This window comes from Oryza sativa, chromosome 1 (genome assembly GCF_034140825.1).
Source record: "Oryza sativa Japonica Group chromosome 1, ASM3414082v1".
Classification (NCBI taxonomy): Eukaryota; Viridiplantae; Streptophyta; class Magnoliopsida; order Poales; family Poaceae; genus Oryza; species Oryza sativa.
In genome coordinates, this window is record NC_089035.1 from 6,587,903 (window position 1) to 6,612,808 (window position 24,906).

Here is a 24,906-nt window from a genome sequence, read left to right on the forward strand (position 1 = left end):
ACTGCAGGCAGTCAGGCATAACACACAAGATCTCGTAGCTCTGGTTCTCCTGCCCTCTTGACATGTACCGTTCGGAATAGGAACTCTTTTATTGGTTAAAAATCATGTAAAATCCATGTTTTCAAAACAGTTCTCAAAAACAAAATAACATTAAATTGCCTTGTCTGGGACTTATGACCTCCCACATATATCCTGTCATCACAAATCATCTTCAGTTATGATATTTACCACACATTGTTATAAAATAAATTTGTGCATACACCTCCTAGATTGGTTCATGCCACAAAAAGGCATTCACCTATGTAATAGGTTATGAGAGGAGGTGTGGTTAAGGACCGTCCTGCAAGGTCACCAACTGCAAGCTCTTGTCCTCCTTCCCTCCTTGGCATGTACCATCTTAATGCAATCTCTTTTATCGGCTAAAAATCGTGTAAAATCCGTGTGTTCCAAAATAGCTCTGAAAAGCAAAACAGCATTGAATTGTCTTGTGTAAATAGATAGATATAACTATTTGGCTAATATTTGCATGTCTGGTACTTATGACCTCCCTCCTATCGTAATGAATCTTCTTCAATTATGATATTTACCACACACTGCTTAAAAAAAATCCACATACACCTCCTAGATTGTGTAGGCCACCAAAAAGGCATTCAACTGTGTAATACGCTGCGAGAGGGGATGTGGTTAAGGATTACCTGCAAGGTCACCAACTGCAAGCTCTTGTTGTCCTTCCCTCCTTGACATGTACCATTCAGAATGCAAACTCTTTTGTCAGCTAAAAATCATGTAAAAACTGCGTGTACCAAAATAGCTATGAAAATCAAAATAACATTAAGTTGCCTTGTATGACTAGACATACATAACTATACGGCTAAAATTTACCTGTCTAGTACTTATGACCTCCCATTTATATCCTATCATAATGAATCCTCTTCAATTACGATTTTTGTCACACACCGCTACAAAACTAAATTTCCACATACACCTCTTAGATTACACAAGCCACCAAAAGGCATTCACCTGTGCAATATGTTGTGGGAGGGGATGCGATTAAGCACCGTCTGCAAGGTCACCAAATGCAAACGATCATCTAAGATGACAGCTGGCATAAATTATTTTCAAAAGTTCACATGCGTCCGTCCAATGACCGGTAAAAGTGTGTTATTTCAACATGCCTTTAGTTAGAGAGGGTCCATTGATCTCTCTCTGATAAAACCAGTTTGATCGCGAAAGAACATGTAGCCTAGTGGTTGCAGTGACCTGAGTAGCACCCGGTTCTGAGTTTAAATCTTAGGAGCAAATTTCAATTAGGTTGTTTGAGCGACTAAGTTTCTAATTTAAAAGGTTATATATATCTGGTTGGATCAGCGGTGACAACGGTGCCGTCTATGGATCAAACTGAAACTGCAAGCTCATTCGGTAATCAGTTAATAAACGCCTTAAAAGAAAACCGATGTTGAACAATTGTGGTCACTCTCTAGCTCCCTCCCTCCGAAAACAACGGCGGTTTAGCCGTTTCGATGCAGCCGGCCGGGGGGCCATCAAAAATCTCTGCGAAGCTAGAGATCGAGAGCTCTTGCAGCTCGCCGCGATCGACTGATGGCAACGATGGCCACGACACCCCCGCGCGCACTGCAGCAGTCGCGCTCGGTCGTTTTCAGGTTGTGGATAGCCATGCCAAGGGAGGAATTGTGACCCCGGCTACCATCGATGGATTCGTGAGGTGCTGCTTGGTTTGGACACCCCTATCAAAGCGGTCACTCGCACTACTCAGCCGTCAACCTACCCTGTTGAAATTTTTCTTTAACAGCTACTACTACTAAGTAATATCTGCAAATTAAAGCTCTAGAAGAATAAAATTATGATGTATGCAAGATGTTGTAATTGAGGTGGCTAATTCTGCACAAGACAAAAGAACTGTGCTGACATGTATGTCTTCTCTATATATTGTTGTAGAGGATCCAAAATCGATACACACCGCGTACTTCTTTCGTCCTAGAATACAATTATTTCTAACTAAAAATATAAACAAGTATAGAAAAAAAAAAGCTGTATTTTAGAAAACAAGAAATTATTCTAATATCATACGTGTGCTTACTCCTTGTCTTGAGAGCATGTCTTCTGCAATATGTCATCTTAGGTGAGTTAGGTTAGGTTTTTCTCTATGCTATGTATGGAGGGCGTTTGTATAAATCTGTTTACTTTCTACTAGTAATTGAATGACGTATAATCTTGTATGCGTTCGCAAATAATTATATGCAATTATTAGTTTTTCTTGCAACCGGTCAATTCTTAGCTCATATGAAAGAAAAAGAAAGAGTTACCGCATAATCGGCAAGGGAAGGACGGAATTGGATTTATTCAGGGACCAGCAAGCATATGGGCTTAAAAAAACAATTTAGCAAGTACCTCCAGAATATAGAGAGTTCAAACAAAAATCTGAATAATACTCTGCAAAGAGCCGAAACATAATTGCACCAAAACCTAGTACCGACAAGGGGAAAAATGCACAAGCATGGCGTCGACGCAGCGTCATCCGTTACGTGGTCCTCGTGCTCACTCACTCACATGACATTCTCTCTCTCCCAGCTACAATTATTGGACAAGTACCAGCCACTACATGCACAAGTTGGCACTGTTTTAGACTGACGATTTTTCTCTCCTCTTCGTGACAAGGCCGAATATGAAATGAAAACGTACGGGGGAGTGCTCCCTGGACTACTTGCTGTTGTTGTAAATGAATGATTGTGATAATTGTTCGAGGATATATAAATGAATGACTATTGTGAAGCTGGAAATTAAAATTAAAGTTAGTATTATATAAGGAATATAAGTTTTGAAAGTTACACTGCATAGTAGCTACTTCATTCGTCGCAAAATATAAAGGATTTTGGATAGATGGGACACTGTCTCATATATCTAAAGTCACTTATATTTTAGGATGGAGGGAGTAAGAAATTGTATTAATCCATTCACCCCTTAAGCATAAAAATAAATTGGATAAAAAATAATTGTATGTTAAACTAGCTATTTTGGTACGTATATAATAACATACATCTATGATGTAACGAACCAAACCTATGTAAATAGGGATTAGGGATAAAACATTGTATCCGATAGTAAATACACGTACCACACGTAATCGTGCGGAGAGAGGGGGATAGGAAGAAGAAGACTTTTAAGATAGTAGAGAAGATGAACCGCTGAATCCATGAAGCATGAATACTAGACGCCGCTTTCGATCTCTTGGAAAAGGAAAATGTCGATCAATCTAGACGGCAATCACTCACCTCGCGCGCCCACGGCGACGTCACGCGATCGAACCCGTCCAAAAAAAGTCAGCGAAATCACGACGAGACATCACATGCGCGCGCGGTGCCACCATCCATCCGTGCACGCACGCACGCACCGAAGCGGGCAAGGGGACGTACGTACGTGGTGTGGTGGATGGACGGGCGCTGCGTGTGGGGAGTTTAGCTCGTACGCACGCCCGCCCACACGGCCCCCGCGCGCCGCGGTTCGCGTAACGTTAAACCTCGGTAATTTTTGTTCCGGGTTTCGCCACCGTATATCCTGTCCGTTTCCTTGATTGATTGGTTTGCTTTTCTGGGTAGCTATAGCTTTGCTTGCTGTATACATTTACAGTAGTGGTACTACTCGTGGGCGCAACGTTACGTCTTGGCATGGCGTCCGGCGGAGAGGGAGAGAGAGAGAGAGAGAGAGATTCCCGTGGCCGTTGAGAGAGACGCGAGAGGAAGAGGAGGAGATCGTGGACCACCTCGTCCCCCCGTACGTGCCAGAGCAGAGCAGATGGGATCCGTCCGATCGAGAGCGACGCCGAAACGGAACGGACGACCTGCGCCAGTGCCAGGCCCCCGGCAAGTCGCGCAAGTGTGCAGCAACAGCTTGGTTCTCTGCGCGTGGCGTGCGTGGTTTTTGCTGGTTTTCGCCGCGATTCCGCGCCGGTCTCGCGGCGGCGGCGGCGGCGTCGGCGTACGTGGCGCGAGGGGAGAGGAGGAGCGTGGCGGCCACGGGCGCCATACATTCCACGGGGGGGGGGGGGGGGGGGGTAGAACGGTGGGATCCACCGAGGAAATACGATGCCACGAGACGGATCTCTCGCGAAAGGGATTCTCGTCGCCTCTTGGCACGTCGCGCGTCGGCGTCACGGACGGTAGCCGCCGCCTGCCGGGGAAAAACCGAAAAAGATTGTGCGCCACTGCTACACACGCTCGGTATTTTTCTCGCGCGTGTGTATCCTGTAATTGTACGCGTCTCTGTTAAGCGATCGGGCCTGTATCTGTGGGCTAAGCTACTAGTGGTGTGTTGGTGATAGGTACGCTGTCTCGCTACTATTACAGGTGGGATCTTCTGTATGTACATACTACAGTACACATGTGTTTTATTTTAAGTAAATTTCACAAACCTACGGATACTTTGATCAAATTATCACAAAACTGTAGATTTAGACTGATATATCACAAAACTACAGATTTAACACTAAATTTTTCACAGAACTTTAGATTTAAGGTAGAGTATCGTAAAACTACAAATTTAATAATAAAATTATCACAAAACTTACACGTTTATAACTCAAACATAATGCTAGTGCTAAGGATTTAAACTCTAAAATCTGTAGTTTTGTGATAACTTTGTTATTAAATCTATAGTTTTATGATAAATTTAGCGCTAAATCTATAGTTTTGTGATACATCACTTTAAATATATAGTTTTGTGAAATTTACTCTTTATTTTTCTTGAGCTGTGATATATAAATATAAATATAAATATTCATTGGATAACTATATCATTTGCATGTGCCGTTTTGTAATTGAATTGCTTGTTAATTCATGTTCAATTTTAAAAACCGTGTACGGGCTAATCTTTATGTTTTGTGTTTGTTAAGTTGGGGATGCTTGCTAGTAGCATAAAATTTTTAATATGAAATATTAAACCATTATATTTTGTCTTACAAACTATAAACCCCGTGTGGATCTAAGATTTGAGGTTGCACTAAATAGGTGTTTAAATTTCCATCCGAGGGTTCTATTCATGGTGGTATCTGAAGTACCTTGCCTTTGTTATAGCGGGGAAAATAGCTACCCACACAACTAACAGTAGTTTTCAAACAAAACCAAATTCTTCATACCATAAAAATTTTATAGAGCGAAGTGAGCATATTCCTTTATGGTGAAATTAACCCACCTAGATTTAAATTCTAAACTTGACACGGGGGTTTGGGTTTACGGTTTTATCTTCAATAAGCACATTGTGAATGCATATGTTTTTACTATATTTTTTTTAAAAAAAAATGTTATACGCATGAATTAGAAAAAAAAGTTTAGATGAAAATAAAATAAGAAAACAAAAAGAAAATGACAGCCTCCAGCGGGCCGCAACTACTGTCTCTACTTTTCGCACACAATACACAGAGGTGGGCTTTGAGACTTTTAGCAGCAGCGATGCAGAAAGCGTATTGGGCTTTCATGAATCCGGCCCAACTAGCACCTCTCTAGGGCTCTACGAGGAGAAGAAGGCACAAGTGCTCCACCAAGTCCGCGTCTCCGAGATCGTCGAGCCGAGCACACAAGGCGGCGGCGGCGGCGGCCGGCGGAGAGGCGGGTGAAGAGCCAGCGAGCGGGAGGGCGAGAGGGTTTTCGGAGCGGGAGGGGAAGATGCCGCTCTACGACTGCATGCTGCTGGTGAAGCCGCTGGTGACCAGGGAGGCCATGGCGGAGCTCGTGGGGCGGGTGGCGCGGCGGGCGTACCAGCGGAACGGCGTCGTCACCGACGTCAAGTCCTTCGGCACCATCTGCCTCGGCTACGGCATCAAGAAGCTCGACGGCCGCCACTTCAAGGTCAGAGCCTGATTCGCCGCCCCTCTCTTTTGTTTGTTGTCTCTCGGTGAGGTTTCTTGTCTCCCTTCGTGTGCCGTGACGGTGAGTGCCTCGTGGAATCGGTGGGGTTTGGTGGCGATCTGTTGCGCCCGTGTGGATTGAAGCGTGTTCGACGAAATGCTTAAGTGGACTGGAGTGTTGCGGAGGAGGTTCCTGGTTCTTGCCGGCGGGTGTCGCCTTTGATGTGCTCGATGAAATGCCACACTGGGTTTAGCCGTAGAATGTCCTTGACGCCCTGGAGTGCCGAACGGACTTCCCTAGTGAATGCCGTAGAATCTTATCATTGGAGCTAGCGTTTTATGTTTAGGTTTAAATGTTTCAGGAATATCAGGATTATTCTGGTTGGGTGGCTCAGAAAAACAGATGTGCTGCAGTAAATGGTCTATTTGCTTTGAATAATATAACCCTTGATAGTTTTGAGGTATAAATTACCTCCGCGATGCTAATGGAAAGCATCTTACAGGTGGAATGGTGCATATTCTTTCAGTTCTGTTATCCAAGTCTAGTTTTGGTCATCTTATTTGCAGGATCCTATTTACTTAAATTTGGTTATTGGGACTCTAAAAACTCACTTTGTGACACGGCACTTGAATGTTAGTGCCATTGAAGTATTCTTCTTGGTCTATTGGGGGAAATAATTGACTAATTGTATTATACTTCGTGACTTATACATCTGGTTCATTCATATCTGGAGTTTTGTTTGCGTTAAGCACTTTGCTACTTGTGTGGATGTGCACCAAAGTTTTGTGATGGTATTTGGTTGTGCCCTCAGGTGCTCTGTGAAATGTCCAGAAGGGTATCTCTACAGTGTTTAAAGCTTGGGCTGTCATTTCAAATTTTCTTACAAAATTGTAGAGGTGTTATGCCTTTGTCCTGTTCCATGCTCTTCAGGGTTGCCATAAGCCCCATAACTGACTATAGTACAGGACTAAGGGCTACATTTTTCATTTCCTTGTGTCCTATCCATTTCCACATCTACACTAGCATTTTCGTTAGTGTAATAGTTGCTTTGTTTTCCTCAAAACTGTAACAGTTATATGATCTCACACTATTGAGTTCAAATCAACATTGTGGATCCTAAGGATTTATTTTCAGCTTGTTATGGGAGATAAGTTAGTAACAAAAATATACAATATCTGTATGTGTTTATATTCAGCATGTGAAGAATGGTCAATTGATTGTTGCATAGTAATTGAACTTTGGAAAGGGTTGCAAAATACACACCATTAGTCAGTTTACAGTAGGTAGGATATCTCCTACTACCCATAATGTCATCTTTCCAAGTGTGGATTTCAGGCTCTTATGTCGAAATACCTTGTTGAGATTGACTGCACGATCTTGTGCCAAAAACTGAAAATCAGACTGAAATGCAACGCTATATCATAAATGGTTGCAACTCTTTACTTGTACGAAATTGTGATGCATGCACTAGGATTGTGAGTTTTATGGCTTTGCTGACAGTTCCTCAGTCACCTTGATGGTCGCTCTGAGACTTGGAACCATTTGTCCTTATCAAACATATATGGTTATTAATGGAGACTTGAATTTGCTAACTATTTTCTTCTTGTTACATATAAAAAATTTAAGAGCTGAATGCTTTTTAGTGGGGTTCTGAGGTCTGAAGTCTGAAGTCTGGACATAGGTCAGTGTGATTTCACATTGATTTTATATGAGAACAATGTCATAAGCTATTGCTAATGGAATAGCTGTGCATGTAATTATATAAAAAAAGTTCTATGGAATGAATCTACCTTGTTCAATTGCACATCTTAAGTGGTGCTGACGCAGACATACAAGTTAAGAGTTAAAGTTACCCTACAAGTTATCACTTATCACTAATACTGTTACTGCATGAGTAATGAGAATGGCTGCAGTGATGCGCATTTGATATTTCACAATGCTCTAAATGGATGTACATTCCGTATGTTCTTGTTCATAAGAGTGTATTTTCATCATCAATTAACTCTCAGATAAACCTTCGATATTGCAAGTGAGAGTAAAACTTAGTAATTAAATACATCACTATTAGAAAATGGCTGTATATGTACATGGCAAGTTCTTAGTAACTATATTCTAACTGTTTGTTAACTGCTACTTTTCCTGTTTCTGTTCAAGTTTCGATCCAATTATAAGTGATATAAACATGTTTATATATGCTTGGCTACTAGCAAGGTATTTAGGAATGTGGATTTGATTGCTTTGAAAACAACTACTCCCTCCGTTTCAAAATGTTTGACACCGTTGACTTTTTAGCACATGTTTGACTGTTCGTCTTATTAAAAAAATTTGTGAAATATGTAAAACTATGTGTACATGAAAGTATATTTAACAATGAATCAAATGATATGAAAAGAATAAATAATTACTTAAATTTTTTGAATAAAACGAATGGTCAAACACGTACTGAAAAGTCAACGGTGTCAAACATTTTGAAACGGAGGGAGTACTACTTTGGAGTTTGGAAGCCTCAGAGCAAAGTGATATAATTTCTGCTACTGGCCAATGTTGACAAAAACAAATACCAGCTGCATATCGAATTGGATTACTTTTCTTGATTTGCTGAAGCTTTCTTAATGCCGTGTTTGCAGGGCCAACTTATGCAAATGACCATGATGGTTCCACCCTCCTTCACCCAAGAACTCCACTACCTGAACAAGGAGGACAGGCTGCTCCGCTGGCTGGTGGTGAAGCACAGAGACGCGGTGTATGGTGTGGAGTTCATCAACGAGGACGACGGGAGGAGGGAGATGACGGACTTCCGCTACCGCACCAAAGACGAGGCCAGCGATGTCGATGAGTATGATGACGACGATGATGACTATGAATATGAGATCGACGAGGAGTAAGCTTTCATCGCATCTCTGCTCCCATACCGGCAGGCAGATATTGTTGTCCACCAAATAGGGAATATCTTGAAATGTGATTTTTTTTATTTCTTCCCAGTTGTTCTAGATCATGGATAGCAAGTAGTAGCCTGTTTGTTTGTCTGACGTTTGTGATGCGAATAAGCACCAAAATGAATCATATATAATTTCAAAGCTGTCACTGCTTTTGCTCATTTGTGATTTCTTGGGTTTAAATCATGCAGTTTCTCTATGATGTGTGATAACGTAGGAGCATCATTTATTCATCAATATAGCTTTACAGACTGCAGACACACACAATGATGCTATTGGGATGATCTGCATGGAGGAGGAATTACAGTACTATATCTACCCCCCTAATAATGCTTAATTAAACAAGATAACGTGATCACAAGAAGCATCCGCGGCCATGGACGGCCAGGATCATCCAGAAATCATCAGAAGCGATGCGCCAGCGACCAGAACCACCCCACGATGCCGCCCTCGCCTCCCTCGTCGTCGTCGTCGTCCGAGTCCGAGTCGCAGTCGGAGTCCGAGTCCGAGTCGGAGTTGGATTCGTCGCCCTCGCCCTTCCACGCCGCCCGCGGCCACCACCCGCCGTCCTGCGCGCCGCCGCCGCTCCTCCGGACCGCCACCGCGTTCGCCTCGTCGCCGTCGTCGCACCGGAAGACGAGGCAGAGCAGCGAGGCGCGCGGGCGGGCGGGTCCCCTCTCCTCCTCCTCCTCCGGAACGGCGAGCGCGGCGGCGTCGGCGTCGGCCACCGGCTTGGGCGGAAGAAGCGGCTCCGCGTCCGCGGCGGCCTCGCGGTAGTCAACGGGCTCGGGCAGCAGCACCGCCGCCTGCGGCGGGAGGTCGGCGGGGCGGCGCGCCGGGGCCGGGGCCACGAGGAGGAAGCAGACGGCGGCGGCGAGGGCGAGGGCGGCAGCGGCGGCGCCTGCGGGGGCCATGCTTTGCTCTTGCTCTCGTGATTAGTACTAATACTAGTATTTGTGGATTTGTGAATTTTTGTGGTGTGATTTAAGAAGGGCGATTTGACTGGATTCCGGCACCAGACCGGCGCTTACACTTGATTAATCGCTAAGGAAAGCCCCTCCCTTTCATTTTCGTGTTACGACAGCGACGAAACGAGACCAAGCAAAGGAGAAGAGGGAACGTACGGCGGAACGCAGCCAAAGTACCTACCAAAAAGAAAGAATCACTTGCCGTTGCCGCACATTCCCATAAAAAAAATGTTAACATATTTAATAATAATTTATAATATTAGAATATATCAATATTTGATACTAGATTAATTTTTAGGACGAAAAGAGTACTCCATGTCCCAAGATACGGCATGAGACATGAATTTTGAAAATTATAATTTTAGAGCTTTTTTTTTTCCAAAAAAGTATATATTATAGTTCTATTGTTCAATATTAGCTTTTAAAAATAAACAACAAAAATATAAAAAAAACTTTACCCATTAATTATTTTTAATTGGTTCATTCATGTTTTCACAGGTTACTAGTCATACATCTCAAATGGCGGATGATGTTACTTTTTGAGTTGTGAGATAGACATAACCGATGATATTATCACATAGTAGAAAAGACATATATCCATGTGTTCTAAGGGTGAAGTCTTTTTTTTTCTCATTTGTTGCATGTGCATACTAAATACATTTACTAGAAACATGTCTTTCTTCAATTGAACAAATTAAGTACACCTTATATTATCGCCTATGTACATTTTAAAATATAACCCATCGTGAAATACCGAAAATCGCTCAATTCGCGAATCAAAGAAACCTTAGTAGTCGCACTACCATTTTTATTTCGATACATCGTGACTTTAATTTTTTTGGTTCTTATAATCCAAAACTAAGTGGCTCCTTGCTGCTATGGAATGATATACTCCCTCCTTCGCAGAATATAGCAATCTAGTATCGGAAGGGATACATCCTAGTATATTCGTTGTATTAGGATACGTCTCATCCGGTTTTAGGTTTGTTATATTTTGAGACGGAGGGAATATATGCATGCAATAGTAGCATTATCTGCTTTGGACTACCTGATCGGATGACGTGGTTTTCTTTAGCCACTTGTGTAGCCTACAGCAGCAGTACTACTGCAGTGTGTGATATATATCCTTTGAAAGGTATCATCTGTATGCAGAATAATGCATTGGCTTTGTCGTTGCCTCTCATATGGAGGATGGTGCATGGGCAGGCAGGCAGGGCTACATGTCACGCAGGCAGGGAGAAAAATGCATGCCTTTGGGATAAACTTGCTGACACCATTATTCAGACTTTCAGAGCTTGGAGACATGGTGCACGACCGCATGTTCCTGCATTCCTACATTGTTAATTATGGAGTTTTAATTTTTTTTAATACCCCAACTATAGCTCCACGTATCAACTTGTCATTGGCTCTACAATTTGTACGTTTTCCATTTCATATTGGCCTTTGATTACAGAACACTATTACACTGCCTTAATATATATCTCCTTAGTTTAGTCCTTCCGAGTCATTGGGAGCTAAGGCCGTATCTAAAATTTGAGACTCCGGTCGGTTTAAAACATAACATATAGTATAAGGCTTTATATTTAGAAAATACTTATAATATAGCAAAAGAGTAAATGTCGTTTCTGGTGGTGGTGGTGCTCTGCCTAGGTTGGAAAATAATTACCCCATAATGCAGTGATTCAATTTTCTTTAATAAAAAGAGAGAGAGAATCTCTGGTGCTTAGAACGCGTGTTAACATCGTCTTTGAGATTGTCATTATTATCACAGTTTACGGAGCTAAACAAAACAAAACAAACCCGTTCTACCCAAACTAGTAAGCAAGAAGGGGAAACTTTTAAAAAATGAAATTTTAATATGATTTTTTTAATTTTTTTTATGAATTATGAGTTTATTTCATATTTACGTTAGAATAATTGTTTAACCTTTTGTTTAAGAAACATGGGACTTTGTTTAAATAAGTAATAGTGTGTAATGAGAACCACTGGATTGTCTCCAGAGGATGAGAAAATTGACTAAATTTTTTAAAAATTTTAGGTAACTGAAATTAATCTATACACCCCCTCCCCTCTCTCTCTATTAAAAAAGAAAGAAAGAAAGAACACCCTTTTCTTCTGATGAAAATGCATGGATCTCGGTTCTGCTGTTTGCACCTGTCTGTAAGCTAAAGCTCTATATATATCTAGCTTGCACTTGAAATTCCTTGTGATGATATATTATGATTGATAGTCCATGTATTATCAATTCAAATTGAATAATATATTGAAATCTTAGAATGATGTGTTTCAACCATAACCTAACTATACTGATGAATTATTCCGTAATTAACCGGACCTTGTAAATTGCCATGTTTAATTTCATAACATCCAATTTTTAAACATAAAAATGTTTCTGATAAATGGATCAATTCGCTAGCTGCCTAGATAGGTGGACTACTATAAATGCAAAACTGAACTGTAGTTTCGATCTAATACATTTTAGCTTCGATCATCTCAGAGGCACAAATACACACAGAGACTGAAGATGCTGATGAGATAGATTTAGATATGCTTATTACCTATAGCTAGGCTGCTCAACTTTCCCAATTTCCATGCAAAGGTTTCTTGATCAACCAAACATGTACATCGATCGATATGCATATATGTTTCCATCAAGATCATCTTCTCGGAGACTTTGCAAGTGCTAATTAGGAATCATATCTGATTAATTGATCACAAATTCAAGAGAGGTCCGTTGTTCAAAGCTGGCACACCTCGATCACTCCTAGCAAGCTATATCTCAGCTCCTTAATTTTGTCTTGTCTTAACAAAGTGGTCAACAAAGACCTTAAACCGCTCACATTAGGAGCCCAAAGCATGCAACTATCCATGCATTGATGATACGCTCATGCATATAGAAACAACACCCAAAAGTCACACACGAATTGCAATGTTTGACAGAGATTAGAGCGGCAGAATGCAGCATAGCACACATATATGATGAGTCGTAGTAGCTATAATTTATACTACTAATACAAATAGGTTTTGAACAAAACCATGCAGAATTAACCATTACATTGCTAGGTTGGACATAGCTAGAAGTCGTCGTCCTCTGACAATAATTAGAACCTAAGAACTACATATATTAATTTATTATTATCACTGCTAAGCAGTATTAATATACACATACTAGCAGCTATGCTTGACAATGGAGTCAACAAATCCATAATATATATATGGGAGCTCACACTGTCACACACACACCGACACATGCAGCAAAGGCAATTGACTCGATCGATCAACTCCTTCAATTTAGCTTAATTAATTAGTAATTAACTGCAACCATTTACTGCTATATATATAGCTACATATATAGCCATATATAGCTGATGCCAAATTAAATTAAGCATCTAGTAGTTGATTGATTGGCACACACATATGTATTATATATATGTGTAATAATCTCTATCAATTTGACCGGTCATATCGATCAAGCAAGCTCCTGGTTCTTCTCCACCACCCTCACTTCCTTCGCCAACCTCAGTATGCTCGCCTGCATTGCCATGACCACCAAATCAGCTAGCTGATGTATAGCAAGGTTACAGATGATATATTACCAGTGATATAAGTCATCTACTGCAACTCTGCTACTAATTAGTTATAACTGAAAATGCCAGCAGCCAGCTTATATTTGTCTGACCTGAGCATCGGTTATCTCGACGGCGAAGCCGTCGACGATGGCGAGAGACGACTTCTTCCGGTAGGTGTCCGGCTGCAGGAGCTTGGCGAGGAGCTTGTCGTGCTTGTGGCTCAGGTAGGCGTCCAGCGTGGCCGACCCCTCCTTGGACCTGCAGCTAGCAATATTCAGAGAAACACACGATTGATCTGCTGTTACACTACCAGTATATATGTATAGATTCTAGCTATATATCATTCTATCAATGGCAGTAGAATATATATGTGTGTGAAATCTGCAATAATATGTGTAGATTTATGTGGTTCGATAATGTGTACAGACCGGTCAGCTCTGAGGCGCTCATAGACAGGGTCGAAGTTCATGAACACGAAGTAGACCTCCTGCTGCGGCTTCGCCATTGCTGATCTAGAGCTAGCTCAACCCTCCTCTCCTCCTCTTCCTTCTTCGTCTTCTTCTTCAGCTAGCTGTGGCTTAAACTGCACTGGTGTTCACTGTTCAGTGCTACTAATTAAAGAGATCGAGCACTCTAAGGAGATAACAAGATGTGTGCTCGGTTGGCTGGCTCTGGCTGCAGATCATTGCAAACGCCGGTATTTATAGCCGGTGGTGGAGAGGGAGCTAGCTAGCTTGCTCACACAGTACTACGGCCACTACTGCAAGTGTGAACAAGAAACGCGTAGTACTGTGTAGTTTTCTTACTGCACCCAGATTAGCCTAGATCTAGAGTTGATTTGAATATTTGATTAAGCTAAGCACAGCATGCACGCAACCTAATTAACGACAAACCGTTCAAGCAGTCTCTGCAGGCAGGCAGGCCGGGTTTGATTTGGTCAAGGCATCTCCCGCGTTGAATAACCACACCGCTGCACATGCATATATATCTCTAGCTAGTGCAGACACTTGTCAGCACTTGACTGAACCATAATACCATATTCATTTATCTTCAGGAATAAAATATGTGTGCATGCAGTTGCATCATTAACGTATATATATACCAGCATGCATGGGTGACCGATATATATACTCCCTCTGTTTATATGATGTTTTGACTTTGATCAAAATTAAACTGCTTTAAATTTGACTAAGTTTCTAGAAAAAAAATAACGTTTTCAACACAAGACAAATTTATTATTAAAATATATTCAATTATTGATCTAATAAAACTAATTTTATATTATAAATATTACTATATTTGTTTATAAATTTAGTTAAACTTGTTATAACCTGAAACGGAGGGGTATGTATCATTTATATTTATATGTATATACATACATATACCCAGCTAGCTAGCTAGCAGAGAAATGCAGAATGTTTGATTCCGATGATGGCATGCATGCAATGCAATTATGCAAATGAACACACATGGACGCACGCACGCACGCACGATCGATGCACGGATGGGGAATCTTGCACAGGGCGGGGAGAGGCGGTCAAGGGCTGGAGATAATCTCTACGCTCTCTGCTGTCTGCAGTCTGCGCGCGCGCGCGCACACACACACACCTGCAGATACTATGCGTTCATGTCGTGTTGGCTGATCTGATCAGAATCACGCAGTACGCCGGCCGGCCGGCCGGCTGGCCCGGATCATCAGCGATGGGACGGCGTCGCAGAGGCTGCGTGCGTGCATGCATGCGATATCAGCGAGCGATCGAGGAGGACCCGGGAAGCATCGGATCGACCCGGCAGCCGCGAAGGACGGCATGTTGCCGGCCGGGGAGAGGGGAGAGAGGATCTCGGCGAGATCGGCCGGCCGGCCGGCATGTATGCTGCCAATATGCCATATCTGCAATTGCTAGCAGCCACCACTTCACCCCTTTTTTGGGCGTGCATATGCATGTGTGTGGTGTACGCACTAGCTAGCTAGCTGCCTATCGTCTCTGCTGATCTCTAGCCGTAGTACCTCTGTTCTGTGGGTTTTGTTCTCCATCGATGGATGATTTGATGGAAAGTGGATCCTAAGCCCTTGAGGACATGCATGCATGCACCCTGGTTCTTGTTCGAATGGTTATATATGCGACTCTTCAAGAAATGATGGACATAATTAACATACTCTCTCGGTCCAAAAAAAAATCTAAAACTGGACGTGACACATGCATTCTAGTACGTACAACAAATCTATACAGAGGTATGACAAAATTTATAGTACTAGAATGTATCACATCCAGTTTTAGATTCGTTTTTTTTTCCGTGCGAAGAGCCGCACGTGAAAATAGTATTCCTACTTTTCCCTCTCACCTACTTCAAAATTTCCCCTCACCCCTCCCCTCTTATCTCTTTTTCTTTCTATCTCTCTCTCACGCCTCTCCTCTCCTCTCCTCTCCTCTCCTTTCGGCGGGCGATGGCGGTGCGTCGGTGGTCGGCATCGGCGCGCGGCGGCCTCATCTCCACGCGGCGGCGGTGGAGGCGCGGGATCCGGCGGGCGGCGGCCGTCTCCACATGGATCCGGCAGCCGTCTCCGCATGGATCCGGCGGCCGGCCGGCCTCTCCCCGCGTGGGATCCGCTCCCCTCCCCTCCCCTTCCTTCCCTCCCCAGATCCGGCGGAGGGGAGGGGCGTCGGCCGCGGTGTGGCCGGAGGGGAGCGTGGATCCGGCGGGCAGTGCGGAGGCCGCCACCGCCGACGACGAGGAGGGGGCGGCGGCGCGGTGGCGGGCAGCGCGGAGTCCGGCGAGAGGCGGGCAGCGCGGAGGCCACCGCCGACGAGGAGGAGGAGGAGGAGGCGGCGGTCGGGAGCGGCCGCGGCGGCGGCGCAGATTCTAGGTATTTTATTTTTTTGAATTTTTTTTTCGGTTTTTAGTTTTCCTGTGCGGGCGCCATAAGCGCAATTTTCGCGTGCGGGTGCGCCACCCGCACGTGAAAATCGCGATTTTCCTAGACCCCTTGGTGCGGGTGGGGCTGCCCACCCGCACGCAAAATATCTATCATGTAGTAGTGCTATTGCATTGGAGGTTTGTGAAAATCGATGATAAATGCGTCGGGATTTGATAAAGTTGAGGTATTCTAGTTTTGTCGTCTAATTCGTTGTACTATGAATGTATCCTGTTCACCCAAAATCTCTTATATTTTGAGACGGAGGGATATATATATATATATATATATATATATATATATATATATATATATATATATATATATATATATATATATATATATATATATATAGAGAGAGAGAGAGAGAGAGAGAGACGCGCGCGCGCCTTATGAGATCAATCTTGAAAACAAATACTAAAATATTTTTCCTGTATATACGTGCGGATGCGTAACATGCATTTAATTAGCTGTATGTGTATGTTGAAGAGATTCTGAATACATGTAGGATAAGGTGGCTATCTAGATTACTGTAGATGCCCTTATCTGTATGTCGCAATCTAGAACATACATATATATTGGCTTTTTCCTTTGTCTCAGACAAGTATGGCTGTATAGACATACATGGCACTATATACTACTCCCTCCGTTTCGAAATATTTGACACCGTTAACTTTTTAACACATATTTGACCGTTCGTCTTATTCAAAAACTTTTGTAAAATATGTAAAATTATATGCCTACATAAAAATATATTTAACAATGAATCAAATGATAGGAAAAGAATTAATAATTACTAAATTTTTTTAATAAGACGAATAGTCAAACATGTACTAAAAAATTAACGGCGTCAAACATTTCGAAACGGAGGGTGTATGTCAGTATGACTGTATAGTAAGCACTGCTACGTGTACCAGCCGCCAAAAGACCGGGCATATTGCAATTGCGCTGAAACCATTAATTGCTTTATTTTAAAGGGATAGAAATTCTTTTGGTTGCGTAGGGCTCTACTTTAAATGGACTCATATATAGACAACCAATCAATATTTTTTTTTGTAACAAGATGACATGGGTGCATGGCTGAGGGAGGAGTCCCAGGGCCTGTGTACAGCGGCGATGATCATAAATTCATAATTGTTAATCCCTCCATTTTATATTGTGAGAAGTACATATGTGTATATAAGTGATCATAACTGTTAATCCCTATGTTTTATGTTTTATATTGTAAGATGTTTTAAATTTTTTAGTCAAACTACTTAATGTTTAATCAATATTTTTTAAAAAATACCAACATTTCAATATAAAAAAATACTATTAAAATATATTTGATGTACTTGTGGATGTTGCTAAACTTTTTAATAAACATGATCAAACTTAAAAGATGAAACTAAGTTTGACAAGTAAAAAAATCAAATCATCAATAATATGAGACTATTATAAAACGGAGGGAGTATCAAACATTATAATGTACCAAAAACGCCTGAATATACACTACTACATTTGTTATCCAAATACAATTATAGCATATATTATGCATGGTTTCTATACAACTTACAATAATGTGGAATTTATTATAAGCACCAATAACAGGTTAAAGTCTGACATTTGGATCGAGACATCAATGCCAAGACTTCAAAAGAAAAGGAAAAACATAGATCACGCTAGCTAGTATAGACACTCTTACCCGTGCTGATTAAGGCTATGTTTGGTTTCATGGTCTAATTATTAGCCCTCACCTTTTAGCTCTAAATTAGCTCTCAAGGATCTAAACAGGTGGGTTAATTTGAGGATAAAGTGAATTAGCCCTCTCAAAACATTAGCCCCTCCTCCAAGGGATGCTAATGGGGCTAATTTTGTGCGGGGACCATTAAAAATCAGCTCTCTCTCTCCCTTTCTCTCCTCTCTCTCCACCTTTTAGCCTTGAATTAGTCCATGGATCCAAACATACCACCCTAGGCTAATGTTTAGTCTACCAATTCATGACTAAACATTAGCTCTCAAAATTAGCTCTGTGCTAATCTTCCAAACAGGGCCTAATTCCAAACCTCTTAATTATAAGGTACCTGATATTAAAAAAGAGCACTAGCAGGGATATTATTTGATGACGCGCGCTCTCTCTCGTGGCTCGATCTTTTGATGAGAAAATAACTCTTGTTTTGATCGAGCGTGATGTTTGCGACGTGGCTACCAACCAGAATAAGTCTAGGATGTCGTGCCATCGCTACACCACAAACGATGTCATATCAACCGTGACACGCGGTTGATGATCCCTGCAATATAAACGAGAAAACACTGCAAGAACAAGATAAGATTCAATCCAAATATTGCGAATAGGTGATTAAGCACAAAGAAATAGTTGTTATTGAAGTGGTAAATCTAATCGATTCCGGCAAATCAACACACCAACTATTGGAGGCTCTAAATCTATAGTCGCTGACTAATCGAGCGAGAGGATTAGAGACGAGGTGCATGGCACTTGGCAAAATTCAACTAAACAAAACCCAATTGTATTTGAGGGTGTACAAAGCTATTTATAGAGTAAAATAAAGCTAGGATTAAGTGCTAATTCATAAAGGTGGAGGGAGACACTTCCGAGATGGGCGTAGTATATTACAAGATCTAAGGCCTAAGTTTGGTTTCAGCAACAACACTGTCCTGTTTTGACGATTCCTATTGACTCGAGATGAATTTGGATATAAGACCGGATGCGTATTAAAGGTGACAAGGTAAGCTTTTCATCAAGTCCAAGATCACCTAAGTCGGAGTTGACATGAAGCCTCTAGATCCGTTTGAAGTTAGTATCGTCTCCGGAGGCCGAATTGGATTTCAAAACTTAATGGGCTTGAATATGTCGTAGATCCTCCATTCATCCTATGTATTCTTTGGTAGTGTTTTATATTTCTTATACTTCAGCGGCGGAGCTAGAGCGAAACAGAGGGTGGTGCCACTTGCTTAATTTACTCTACTTTAGATTGAGTTTAAGCTGATACGGGTGCCTAAGTTTGTATATAGGGGGTGCATACATAGTGAAAATAGATGAGGTATAGCAAAAAAATTTTCTTGACCGGATTCCTGGGCACCCCCTAATATATACTAGCTCCGTCCCAGTATACTTGGTTGTATGTCTATGCTTTCACATTATTATTAGTGCGATTGTAAAACTGACAATAATAAGGGTAAATACGTTCTGGTTTCTACTTTATAACCGTTGCGCATATAAGGGTGCACCCATTTTTTACTTCCGCATGCGTGAAAGATAACTTGAAAAATTATTTTATTTTTTATGAGGCATCTATATGTGTTGTTCGCACAAAATATGCAGGTATTTGGTTTATAAGACTTCAACCTGAGACCTCTCTCCAGCAAAGTCTCCTTACAATCTCACCTATCATTATCAAGCACTTATATATTGTTTTGGGAACAAACGCGCGCTACTCTTTTGACTACTCTCATACACAAACACAACACACACGCACACTATTTGCACGGTCCCTGTACTATGCATGGAGAGTTTGATTCGTAGCAACTCCATCCGTTACATATTATAAGTCATTTGATATTTTCCTTAGTTAAAGTTCTTTAGGTTTGCAAAAGGGTCTGTAGCCTAGTGGTTACAAGAGCCTTAGTAGCACCATAGATCCTGGGTTCGACTCCCCATCGGAACAAATTTTCCAGGATTTAACGCTTTGTGCTTTCATTGGTAGGCGACGTACCTGTCGACAGCGAGGTGCCTGTGGTGACTTCGTCAATCTCCAGAATGGATTTGCTGGCCCAGTCTTCCAAGATGCTCATAGGTGCGTGCGTTCATAGGAATCTCCAGAATGGATTTGCTGGCCCAGTCTTCCAAGATGCTCATAGGTGCGTGCGTTCATAGGGGTGAGTGTCTGCTTTGTACCGTGTAATTCTAAAAAAAAATTCTTTAAGTTTGATCAAGTTTATAAAAAAAAGCAACATTTACAACACCAAATGAGTTTCATTAAATTCAATATTAAATATATTTTATAATATGTTTGTTTTGTATCAAAAATATTAATATATATTTTTTATAAATTTGATCAAACTTAAATAATTTTGACATTTTAAAAAAATCAAACTAGCCGTCCATCCGGCAAACAAAGAGACATACTCCGTCCAATTTCTCTGCTCGTACATAGCTCGTCAATGGCGCGCCCACAGATTTGGCCCTCTTTTGTGGGATTCAGAGCCATGGACTGATGCATGATGAGAGAGAGCGATCAGAGAGAGGCCGGCCCCCGGCCGGCACAGCATGCATATGCAGCCTGCAGGTTTGGGGATTGATCAGGACCGGAATCGGATCACATGCATGTATAATGCTCTTGCTCGCTGGATGCCACCACCTCCAATGAAAGCGTCGTCGGAGATGTGGGGGACTGGTTTCCTCCCAGGGCATCACATCCATGCTTTGCTAGCTAGCTACCTTCCATATGGCCTCAGGCCTCAGCTGGCCACTTGCATCAGCTCTAGCTGCATCTGCATTTTTTTTTTCTAGAGAAGGTTTTTTTTACCCAGCTTCTACATCCAACCGGATATATGCAACTTTTTTAAATTAGAAACTTAGCGTATCAAATAGGGAATTTAGCCCTCAAATAACTAATCTGAAATTCGCTCCTATATATGGAGATTTAAGGGCCCCTTTGAATCGTAGGAATGAAAAAAACAGAGGAATAGGAAAAACACAGGATTCTGACACGAATACAATTGTAAAACAGAGGATTGTAAAACACAGGAAAAACACAGGAATGGCCGTTTTATTGGACCACAGGAAAAACGCAGGAATCAGATAAGAGAGATAGACTCAGAGGAAATGTTCCAAGAGGTTAGACCTCTTGCTAACTTTCCTCCAAAATATGCATAGGATTACCTATTCCATAGAAATTTTAAAGGATTGGATAGGATTCAATCCTTTGTTTCAAAGGCCTTCATAGGATTTTTTTTTTCCATGGGATTGAAATCCTCCAAAATTTCTATATTTTTCCTACAAATCAAAGGGGCCCTAAAATCAGGACCTTGGGTCCTACTCAGAACTTAGCTGCATCTGCATGCAATGCAATATTCATTCATGCAACAGCATGCTTTGCTAGCTTTAAGGGTAGTCACTTCCAGGGTCCCAGCTAGGAAATAAGAGAGTTTGTACTGCATCTGCATGCATGCACATATACATGCATAAGTCCAAACCCAACAAACTCTGTGGCCATGCATTGGAGGTATATGTGGGCTACTGTGTACGGCCTGAAAGCTAGCTCAGCCAGCCACATGTTTTGATGATGGAGTGTGTAAAATCTTGGGGGTCTGCAAAACGGTAACATCAATGTTTCTCTATTGGATATAGCTACTATGTTAATCTCACTTCCTTCATCAGTAAATATACTCATTATGTTCTTAAATATAAGCATTTTTATGTTGTTTAACAAATATTAAGAAAAAAAAAGGAAAGATTCCCTCTTAGATGCATTAATTGATCAAAATTTGAAAGTTAAGTTCCTTGGATTTTCTTTCTAAGCATCTGATTGGCTGAAAATGCGTGAATTCCCGTGCGTTGGAACTGGTATCCTAGAAATGCTTATTAAAATTTTAAAAAATGCTTATATTTGAGAATTTTTTAGGGGGGAGTATAATATATGTCGTTTTAAAATATATGCAATTTGATCAAAATCTTAAGCCATAAATATACGTAAACATATTAAATTTTGATTTGTAAACATAATATAGCTGATTTGTCATGAAAAAAATCCTACGTATTTATATTTTATTTTTTAATGAATGCATGATTAGAAAACAATGATAAATTAAAGTATGTGTCAATATCCTTAAAACATGTATAAACTATTAGGAGTAACTAAACATTGTGCAAATCAGATTAACTATAGCTCAATTAAAAGCATTGAAAGACTTTATAATTAAAGCTCATTTTGTCGTGTTGTTATCTTCTTTGAGGATTATATGGCCATCAAATTAAGACTCTCTTCATGTTCTTGCAATAGTATTCCTAAGAAGTTCCATGTCTGCAGGGGTGAATCTAGAGTTTGGAGGGGGGCTCATTTTCTTCTTCCTTCCATAACCCCTTGTTCTTCTTCCTCACCCTCTTCTTTCCTCTCCCTATCTCCTCTCTCAATATAGTGATCCAGCGTGGTTGGTGGGCTTGAGCCCTCTAGCACGCACCCACACTATACTATGCGGTCTAAGCATGACATGATTGTCCATCACACATCTAAGCTAGAGTATTTGCATGAACTGAAGAGATGGCGGCATGTTTTTGGCTCGGTAGAGCACAAGAAGCATGCCAACTCATGAGGTTATCCGTTGTAAGGCAAGCTCCTCTCATGGCAAGAATATATTAAAAAAAATCTCCTAATCAAATTATTTGCTTTTGAAATGATCTTGCCTGTCATAGAGGTCCTCTTCCCATGAAGAATATCTTATAGACGTAGGAGTATCTTATAACTAGGCAGAGAAGATCGAATATGATGGTGTTTAATTATTATTAATATAAATCATAATGATATCGGATATATGTTATGGATATATAACAAAGCATAACTAGGATTAATGAACACACGATCGAGCTCCACATGTATCAAATTAACTTTTATCATGTTTTAATTTTCAGGTACGGATTAATATATAGCATGTTATATATATGGCATGAACAATCTAACTCGTTTGCATATATATATATATATATATATATATATATATATATATATATATATATATATATATATATATATATATATATATATATATATATATATATATATATATATATATATATATATATATATATATATATATATATATATATATATATATATATATATATATATATATATATATATATATATATATATATATATATATATATATATATATATTTCTCTGCTATGAAGAACGCGCGTAGCTACATGACATATGATTAAACCACACACAGGGAGGGCTGCACGCACCATCGATCCAGAATATCTCCCCGGCCGGTTGCAATATATGGACAAATCAAACTCTCGAACGAATTGCAATTTCCAAAGGGGCGTACAGATCGATCGACACAGGAACACAACAGAAGTGACCGTGTGCAAATTTTCCTGCCCTAGCTAGCTCGAAATAGTGCCGGCCGGCGCCTTCGGTGCTGCATATAATTGGCAAATTAACGTATGAACAAACCATACAATATACTCCCTCCGTTTTAGGTTATAAAACGTTTTAACTTTAGTTAAAGTTAAACTGCTTTAAATTTGACCAAGTTTATAAAAAAAATAGTAACATTTTCAACCCAAGACAAATTTATTATGAAAATATATTCAATTATTGATTTGATGAAACTAATTTGGTATTTAAATTTATCTATAAATTTAGTCAAATTTGAAACAGTTTAACTTTGACCAAATTCAAAACGTCTTATAACCTGAAACAGAGGAAGTATATACCACTGCACATGCTAGCTCTGTTTTTGGCGAATGCTCACATGCTAGCTCAGTTTTGATCCATATATACTTCTAGAACTGGTACTTCTTCTTCCATGCATTCATGCAAGCATTGAATCAAGCTGGTTCTTTTTCTTTTCTTTTTTTTTTTGGGAGAACATGCATCAAGCTGGCTAGCTGCTAGCTAGTCTCACACCTTTCAGCTAACATGGCGTCACTATATAGGCAGCAGTGTAAATTTGATAAGATTGGCAGTGACAATAATGCAATAATCTCCATATCCATATATTATATATACGCATTATCATGCGTGAAGATGCAAGCAAAAGTTTGGTTTGTCGTCGTATGCATATGCTTGTAGTACTCCTTCCGTCCCAAAATAAGCGTAGTTTTACACTATTCATCTCCAACGTTTGACTGTTCGTCTTATTTAAAAAAAATTATGATTATTATTTTTATTGTTATTAGATGATAAAACATGAATAATACTTTATGTGTGACTAATTTTTTAAATTTTTTTATAAATTATTTTAAATAAAACGGACGGTCAAACGTTGGACACAGATTTTCACGGTTGCACTTATTTTAGAAGGAGGTGGTACATGTTAAGGTTGGCAGAGGAACAGATCGCTGCAGCTGATGCATGCCCCAGTAGTACTATACGTACACTCGTCGGACGCGGCGGTGCGCGCTAGCTGCTGCTGCTGCCCAGCGACGTACGTACTCCATATACCAGCAACGCAAGCTTAGCACGCGCGCTTTTCGCATTGGCAGCGACGTGACAAACACAAATTTAGCCCAATCATGCACAAATCCCACCCAGCTCATGCTAAGCTACCGGACACCCGCGTCCACGTGGCCCCTCTAGCTCCTCGACCCTACCCCCAACAGCGCCAGCCACTGCATGCACTAGCTTAATTAGAGCAAGTTTAAGTTTAATAGGATAGCCAACTACTAGCTCCGGAATCAATTCATACAATAGTCGCTTACCATATTATTAATATCTGGTTCTACCTGTGTCATACACATATTACGTCTTGGAGTCCATGATGCAGCTGGCTATAAATCTGTAGCCCGATGCTCTTCTCTCTATTCATTTATCTTTTTAAAATATGTTTATAGCTGGCTTATAGCCTGCTATTGTACCTGCTCTTAGCTCAAGCTCGATCCATGTATTTCCTTCGTCAAAAAAAAAGACAACCTCTGAGTATGTATTTGGATA

At 40.8% G+C, this 24,906-nt stretch overlaps 3 protein-coding genes across 4 annotated transcripts; 1 reads left to right on the forward strand and 2 right to left on the reverse strand.

Moving 5' to 3' along the window:
- The first annotated feature begins 5,560 nt into the window (after window positions 1-5,560).
- On the forward strand, window positions 5,561-8,955 carry LOC4324645 (uncharacterized). Its single transcript, XM_015766616.2, has 2 exons — window positions 5,561-5,858; window positions 8,486-8,955. The coding sequence occupies exons 1-2, from the start codon at window positions 5,676-5,678 to the stop codon at window positions 8,741-8,743; spliced, it is 441 nt and encodes a 146-aa protein (XP_015622102.1). The 5' UTR covers window positions 5,561-5,675; the 3' UTR covers window positions 8,744-8,955.
- A 43-nt stretch (window positions 8,956-8,998) lies between these two features.
- On the reverse strand, window positions 8,999-9,916 carry LOC4324646 (uncharacterized). Its single transcript, XM_015766615.3, has one exon. It carries the CDS (start codon window positions 9,706-9,708, stop codon window positions 9,199-9,201), a length of 510 nt encoding a protein of 169 aa, XP_015622101.1. The 5' UTR covers window positions 9,709-9,916; the 3' UTR covers window positions 8,999-9,198.
- A 2,823-nt stretch (window positions 9,917-12,739) lies between these two features.
- Window positions 12,740-14,004, reverse strand: LOC4324647 (subtilisin-like protease SBT2.5). Of its 2 annotated transcripts, none has more exons than XM_015787592.3 (3): window positions 13,760-14,004; window positions 13,442-13,589; window positions 12,740-13,294 (listed from the first exon to the last, which is right to left on the reverse strand). In XM_015787592.3, the coding sequence occupies exons 1-3, from the start codon at window positions 13,834-13,836 to the stop codon at window positions 13,232-13,234; spliced, it is 288 nt and encodes a 95-aa protein (XP_015643078.1). In that variant the 5' UTR covers window positions 13,837-14,004; the 3' UTR covers window positions 12,740-13,231. The 2 variants fall into 2 exon arrangements, with proteins under 2 accessions (XP_015643078.1, XP_015643070.1); XM_015787584.3 differs by having other exon boundaries at window positions 13,442-13,595.
- Between the last annotated feature and the right edge of the window lie 10,902 nt (window positions 14,005-24,906).